The sequence below is a fragment of the Akebia trifoliata genome, chromosome 3 (genome assembly GCF_017979445.1).
Source record: "Akebia trifoliata isolate Shusen 1 chromosome 3, ASM1797944v1, whole genome shotgun sequence".
NCBI classification, from domain to species: Eukaryota; Viridiplantae; Streptophyta; class Magnoliopsida; order Ranunculales; family Lardizabalaceae; genus Akebia; species Akebia trifoliata.
This window is the reverse complement of record NC_141377.1, coordinates 33901371-33909175: the sequence shown is the minus strand read 5'-3', so window position 1 is coordinate 33909175 and position 7805 is coordinate 33901371. Positions and strand designations below refer to the sequence as shown.

The 7805-nt window shown below is 33.2% G+C and overlaps 1 protein-coding gene across 1 annotated transcript; it reads right to left on the bottom strand.

Moving 5' to 3' along the window:
- Positions 1-1429: 1429 nt before the first annotated feature.
- LOC147406504 (extradiol ring-cleavage dioxygenase-like) lies at positions 1430-4096 on the bottom strand. Its single transcript, XM_086434575.1, has 3 exons — positions 3727-4096; positions 2135-2508; positions 1430-1921 (listed from the first exon to the last, which is right to left on the bottom strand). Exons 1-3 carry the CDS (start codon positions 3955-3957, stop codon positions 1729-1731), a joined length of 798 nt encoding a protein of 265 aa, XP_086290701.1. The 5' UTR covers positions 3958-4096; the 3' UTR covers positions 1430-1728.
- Between the last annotated feature and the right edge of the window lie 3709 nt (positions 4097-7805).

The window sequence follows — 7805 nt, the reverse complement described above, 5'->3', positions numbered from 1 at the left end:
GAGATGAATCATTCAAAGTAATCATTGTTCTCAACAAATTGATCATTGATTTCAATGATTCATGGTCAAATGTTAAACGCTGATCCCAATGATTTGATTGTGATTAATCTCAACCATTGGAACGAAGTCGGGGAGGGGGGGGGGGGGTAAGAAGGTTTACTAACTGGATTATCAAGTTAACGGCAAAGAACTAAGGGGTAGTTAGAAAGAAAACCCTCCATCAGGATTGGTTAAGTAATTTTCTTTTTCTTCAAAAAAAATAATAATAATAGTTTCTCCCGACACAATGTTGAATTTACAATTATTGTGAATTTTATTATTGCATGGGTTTAGCTGGCCGACATGATGCACGTGGCGAGAAAGAGCAGTGTGAGGCAAACGAAAGAGGTTCGTAGTTCGCAATAGCATGCCAACCTTGACTTATTAAATGTGAAACAACAGCCTCTCTAACCACGTTTGAATAAATAATTGATTAACTTTATTTTAGTGGGAGCATAAAAAATTCAAGACAAAGCAAATATCTTATTTTTATCAAGTTGATCTCTCTTTCTTATTTTTAATTTCTCAAATGTAGGCGATAAAGCCTAGATAGTGTAGGATCATTTTTTCAAGTCGGCTTCCATTTCGAGTCAAGAGACAGATAAATAGCACGTCTCATTACATGGATCGGGGCAGTCATGGTGATTGAGGGGGTCCAAGAAGCGATAAACCATTTCGAGTCAAGAGATAGATAAATAGCACATCTCATTGCATGGATTGGAGGCATTCATAGTGACTTGGGGGAGGGCGAGGGGGGTGGACTTTATTCCTTTTTCTATCCTCCCTTTTCAAGAATACTTTTTCAAATTTATTACTTTTTCTCATTTACTCATTTTCAATAATACCTCCCCAACTTTATTCTTTTTTTCAATAATACCCTTACAGTTTTATTATCTTTCATCTTTTACCCCTTTAACTCCAAAGAGAGTAACCATGTCATAGGTATAGACAAACTCTAGTTATTAGATACCCCATTTTGGGATAAAAAATAACCCCGATTCTTCCTTTTAATCACTCAAGAAACTCAAGGATTTGAGTATTTTTGTAGGTATTGTGATGGCCGCACAAATTATTCTAATTACCAATTGGGTAAAGAAGAGAACAAAGGGCAATGGGAGACATTTGAACAATATAGTGAAGATCATCATACACTAATTTTCATCTACACTTTTTGTAGAAACACAAATCAGGGCAACAAGTTCAAGGGTATCTTTAGTCTTTATAAAAATTAGAATCGATTAAAAAATTGTCATAATCAATGGTTGATGAGTGTTTTTAATCGAATAATAATCCAAAATCTTAAGGGCATTTTCATCCTATTTTTTTAGATCATTTTGGTGTCTTGCATTTCTTTTTTCACTATTTAAAAGCATTCTCTACAAGAGGTTGCTTGGGAAAGAATGAAGTAAAGAGGATTTATAACTAATTAGTAAAAGAAGAGGTACAGCTATTTTTGTGAGTATCTTTGAGAGTATTTTGATATACATGTGATAATTAAGCCACCTTTCAAATAGGAGATCCAATACATATATGTGAACCAATCCATTTATCAACAAAAACACAAGGAAAGAAGTATGGTATAGTTGTTGTACATCAGCCATTAATTTCTCAATTTATTATATCGAACGCTTGCACTAGAAACATACACGGTTGCTGAAAGCATCCCACGCATAATAATATGAGAAATGATCAGTTGGGAGTCTTGAAACGATATGAAGAGTAAGAAAGCGTGCCAAGGCTCCAGCTGCTATGTATTAGTTCAGCCGTGGCGTTTCCATCAGCAGCCCCTAGTGCTACATGCAATGGGTAGAAGTGCTCGGGCCATGGGTGTGCCACTTTTGCGTGGGGTGCATTCTTCTCATACTGGTTCACTTCTTCATGCCTGTGATTACAAGTTAATTAAAAAAATTGAGTAACTTTGAGGAAATTAATCCTTTAGGTCTTTGTGAATATTAGAGATATACTTTCAAACTGATGACACCTACTCTTGGCTTTGGTCTTTCCATGAGAGATTTTACTAAAATTATCAATTGATGGAACCATTGATTTGAGCTAAAAAAATAAAAATAAACGGTGTGGATAGCAGTAATATTACCTTCCATTCAAAAGAGATTCTTTGAGCCATGTATCAAACTCCAAAGCCCAAGGCACGATGGAACCCTCAGCTGAATCTTTAAGGCTCCTCAAGTTGTGCGTTGCACTACCTGACCCAATTATAAGGACACCTTCATCCCTCAAAGGGGCCAATGCCCTTCCCATGTTGTAGTGATGGGTTCCATCCCTCTCTGGCTGAACCGAAAGTTGGCACACCGGGATATTGGCCTCTGGATACATGAGCATGAGAGGGACCCAAGCACCATGATCGAGCCCGCGAGCTTTGTCCTCCTTCCCTTGCTTGAAACCACCCACCTTCAACAACTCCTTCACCCTCGATGCCAATTTTGGTGCCCCGGGAGCGGGGTATTTGAGCTGGTACAAGTATAAGAGTTGAATTAGGTTGCATAAATCAATCGAAATCCTATAACTTCAATTTTCAGGAGATGCCCTAATCCTCTTTTTTTATTTATGACAAGGATTCCAAACTCGTGGGCCCGACTAGTTGGGTCAAGGCAACTGGCTTCCTAGAGCATCACATCTCGCCATGCAATACCCCACAAACCACACATACTAGGTAAGCAGGGATAAATCCTTATGGGTGACCAACAAGGGGGTTCGAACACAAGACATCTTCCTTTTTAGGAGGGCTGCCTTGGCCATTGTGCCCAACACCAGTAGGTTGTGATTCACTAATCTTAATTAGAGAAATGTGCAATATAAAGTTTCTTGAGACAAAAAAAGAAATGTGCAATATAAATATGTAAGGTATTAATCTTGGCTAGACCTTTACAATGGTACTACTTTTATTTTAAATCAACTTATAAAAATAAAAGGTATTGTATTTTAATTAAAATAATAATAATTTAAGAGGAATTTCCCAAAAATTCAAAGTTTTGTCAATTTAAGTTGTTTACTAAACACAAAATATAAAATAATTTTAAACAATATAATATCAAATTATAACAATATCACTCAAACAACCTACCAGTAGTAGACGCACAAACTTTCAGGTAGGAAATTTTTTTGAAAATGGTTCACCCACCAAACTCACCAATTTTTTTATTAATTAATAATATTAAAATTAATAGTGCTTTAGACTTACGCATCAGGGTTTTGATATATTTGAGATACCCCTATTATGTGTTCAACCTATGACACACCCTTTTCATCGATATACGATTGAGAAGCATTTATGGTTATGTGCATATCAATGTCTGAAACTATGTCAATTTCAATATTTATTTTAAAAAGACAAAATGGTCTTCATAAAAGAAATTTAATCGTTAAGCCCTTATAGTGCAATTATCAATGTTAGGGGTCAAAATGGAATTATCGCAAACTACAGGGTTTAAAAGTGTAATTTACCATTTTGTTTATTTTAATTGGTGTGTAGTAAGTAAAAGTTGGGGTGCCCATACCAGCTCTCTAAAATAAAGTAGGTCAATTGGGGAAAAATAAAATTTAGGGCCCTTCAAAAAGATTCCATCGATCATCTCCAATTCCAATCTCACCTACCCTCTGAAGACCCCCTACCAGAAGAGAGAGACAGAGAGAGAGAGAGAGAGAGAGAGTGAGAGGTGTATTACGCACCTTGTACATGGACTTAGGGAATCCATAGAAATCGTAGATGGTGTTAAGAGGACCATTAACGGGGTTAACGGTCGGTTCGGATGTCTCCCAATGTGCAGAGATAATGAGAATCGATTTAGGTTTTTGCGGAACCATGTTGTTATCTTGCCAAGATTTCAAGAAATGCCTTGCAGGTAGAGATTCATCGATCGAAAGAGTTGGAGATCCATGAGAGATGAAGAACGTATCCATGGCGGACAAAGGGAGAGATGTGAGAGAAGAAGTTGGTTGAGGTTTTAATTGATAGAGAAATAGAAACAGAAACCAATAAGAAACAATAAATAGAAGAATAATCGAGGGTTTTATATAACGAGAGAGAAATAGCGTAACCGCGTTCATATTCTTTCGTATTTACAAGTTTGACTGTCCGGAACAATTTCATTGCCATCCTTGTGTCAGCAGTGATGTCATGCACTCGTTTTATTATTAGTAATCTTTTTCTTTTTTTCTTTCTATTTTTATTTGGGAAAATTACTATTAAAAATAAAAAATTAATTAATTAATTAATTATAAAAAAATATTATTTTTTTAACAAATTACCAAAAAAAAAAAAAAAAATTTAATTTAACACATTGAACTGTCCCAACTTTTCTTGAAATCGGTAAAAACTTTCCTTCCAACTTTGTACGATTTCAAATCTTACCAAGAGCCCTTGAACTCAAATGGATTACCATAGCCTTATAAATTTCATGAAAAAATTCAGATTCAATATATATAAAAAATTTAAATGATTTTTGAACTTAATCCAAGATTTTAAAATGAACGGCGGCTACTGAATTCTCAAGAATTCCCAATTTTAAAATCAAAATGTAACAATAAAAATTAATTATTATTTTTTGAACGTTCATAGAATTTTCTCCTATACGTCCTTGTGGCATCGATCATATTTTTGGATGCCACACACACTGGACAATTCAGCGTGTTAAATCATTTTTGATAATTTCTTGAAAATTAATAAATTTTAAATAATTAATTAACAAATTTCTCCTTTTTATTTTGAGTGCTGATTTTCTAACTCAATCTGACACAAAAACTCAAAAACTCACGTGGCATGTGCAAGAATCATAGTTTTTTTTCCCCTGAGATACACAACTGCACATTTTTATTAGGGTTAATGATTTTCTAACTCGATTTTTTCACTCGATCAATACTCAGCTGACATGGCAAGAGACCATAGCCATAGATAGGTTTCCTTATGTATCCCAAAGACAATGATCTTATGGTTATGTGCCCTTGCCACATTAGTTGAGTATTAACCGAGTGAAAAAATCGAGTTCGAAAATGGACACAATAAATAGTACGCGACTAACGTGGTAATGAAATAGAACCATAGATCTCTTTCTTTAGGATACATAAGGAAAAATATCTATGGTTCCCTACTGCGTCGATTTATCATTAGTTTTTTTTATTATGGCTAATGAATATCTAACTCGAAAATTTTCACTCGACTAACATGGCAAGGGCACAAAATCGTTGATCGTTTTTCTTGTGTGTCCCAAATAAAAAGATCTGTGATTTTGTGCCCTTGCCATGTCAATCACATATAAACTGAGTGAAATTTTTTAATAAAGAAATCACTACTTTTTTTTATTATGGGAGCACTATTTGCACACACCAAAAGTACTCTATGGACCCATCAGACCATAAAATATAATAAAAAAATCATACTTTACTCTTTTCTAAAATTTCAATGCACACAGTTTAACATGCCAAATGCCAATTTCTTTTTCTCCACCTCGACCACTACCACCGTCAATCGTCATAGTTGGTCACTTACCCTCGTCTCTCTCTCTTCATATCTATCCCCTTTTGAGTTTTGTGAAATATTGAATCAATGGAGATTAGGTTTTAAGATTTCTTTTTCAAATTATCTTAATTCCTTGATTTTTTTTTTCTTTTGCATTTAATAATTAAGGAAGATGGAAAAATCACTATTGAAATATTCAAAATGATAATTTTGAATCAAAGAACTTGAAGATTTTTTGATAGATTCATTTGATAAATACCTACCAAACAAAACTTTCTATTGAACATTACAAAATCAATTCGATAGATACCTATCGACCATAACTTTATTATATAGATTGTTTTGACTTGATTGGAGGTGTTAGGGTACAAAAACAAGTAAACTTAAAGCTTAAAACCCTAATTCTGATGGGACTATCGTTGTTCTTCTCATAGAAGTTAATATAAATGTAAATTTTCTTGACTTGTGGGGCAAGTAAAGGACCAAACCCAAGAGAAAGGAAGTAGAATTAAGTTAAGAAAATGAAATTGAATCTAACCAAAACTATTAAAACTGTTTTTATTTTTTTATTTTTTTTTAAGTTATCAAAAGAAAATTCAAGTTGCTGAAAAATTAAACTAATAGAAATGAAAATAAAGTAAAAACTATAGAGATAAATAACATGGGAAAGGGATTCACCTAGAATAAATTATAAAGCTAAAATCTAGTTCCTAACCTATTTGATAACTCAATCATAAGGGTTTGGTGTTATCTCCTTAGATCAAAAGATTTAACAAAATAAAATCAAATTAAAGAACAATAAAGTAGAATTCCTTCACTTTCTAATATGTGAATCTCTTACTATCAAATATCTAGATTAAGCATGCTACGTCTTGAACTAATCTAAGAATGAAGCATAAAAGGTGTAATCCATAGGAATGGAAAAGTATTGAAAATAACTCATAAATATTAAAGGAAATTAAGACATAAAGAAATTAAATACATTAAAGTAATCTTGCCTAAGGTCATTGCAAATAGTAGAGAAATATATATAGAGAAGAACAAGTCTTACTTCATTAAACAAATATAATTATAATCTCTTCACACTCTCTCACTTACAATAATTACAAAATTTTAATGTAAAACCTAAGCTAAAAATAGAAAATACAGGAGAAAATGTTAAGGGCCCTAGGTTAAAGGAAGGGAGGTAAAAAGTCAAGAGGGACCCTTTTTAATTTAAAAAAGATGATTATTTATAAAAATCATAAGCTTTAGAAAGATCCATTCTTAACTTTCTTTACTATTACGATTAAGATCACATGCGGGGCACACTTTCACGATTTAGGGAGCTCTAACCGAGGTTCATTGCACTGCAATTAGGTCGAAATCTTTGGTCATGAAGTTTGGCTAGGATGCTTGATTGATCCTCCATATTGAAATGTAATGTCTAATTTTTTATTTCGAGACCCAATTTGATGATTTGATCATTGATCTGCACAATGAACACATGTAATCAGGATTTTTTGACAAATGCAATTATTTATGTATAATTAAGCTTAATTAACATAGAAGAACATGAAACGTGATATTTCGAGACTTCACATGATTACTAACTTAATATAGAGAAATAAAGATAAATATCGAGATAAATACCAAGAAAAAGTGTGGATAAATAAGTATTTTGAGACACTGATCACTTTCTTCTGTGAGTTGCTTGGACTTGATTGGAGGTATTAAGGTACAAAAACAAGTAAGATTAAAGCTTAAAATCCTAATTGAAATATTTCTAGATGCAAAGAAGAAAAAGAAGAATTGCCAGATAAAGAAGAAGAAGAAGAGATTGGTCTAGTGGGTAGATGCATAGAAATTAAAATTTTATTTCATTCAATAGTTCATGGGGTGTGTGCATTGCAAATCTCGTTTAGAGATGAATATATTTTTAAAAATCTCTAAGTCAACCGGATTTTGTAATATATATATATATATATATTGATAAAAAAGGGTATTGGGCTAACTTGCACACCCAAGCTTAGTCCCTACGCCCCGCACCCAAGCTTTACCCCACTTACGTGAAACAGTGTGTGGCCACCAAAGTCTTTTATGAGTAGTGGGATTTGAACTTGAGACCAAAGAAGGAGTAGACTCCTCGTCCCCAAGTCGGTACCATTCAGCCACCCCCTTGGTGGTTGATTGTGTAATATTTTGATTAAAATAATAACTATATTTTAAATTTAAATATTTATTATATAAATTAACATGATTTTATCACTAAACACTTTCTAACCTACTTTATTTTATTAAAAAATTAAAATTA

Excerpts from the sequence above, each read along its gene's own strand:
- LOC147406504 (XM_086434575.1), bottom strand. The coding sequence starts at position 3,957 with ATGGATACGTTCTTCATCTCTCATGGATCTCCAACTCTTTCGATCGAT. Across the intron at positions 2,509-3,726 it reads TCCCTAAGTCCATGTACAAG|CTCAAATACCCCGCTCCCGG; the intron begins GTGCGTAATACA and ends TACTTGTACCAG. Across the intron at positions 1,922-2,134 it reads GAATCTCTTTTGAATGGAAG|GCATGAAGAAGTGAACCAGT; the intron begins GTAATATTACTG and ends TTGTAATCACAG.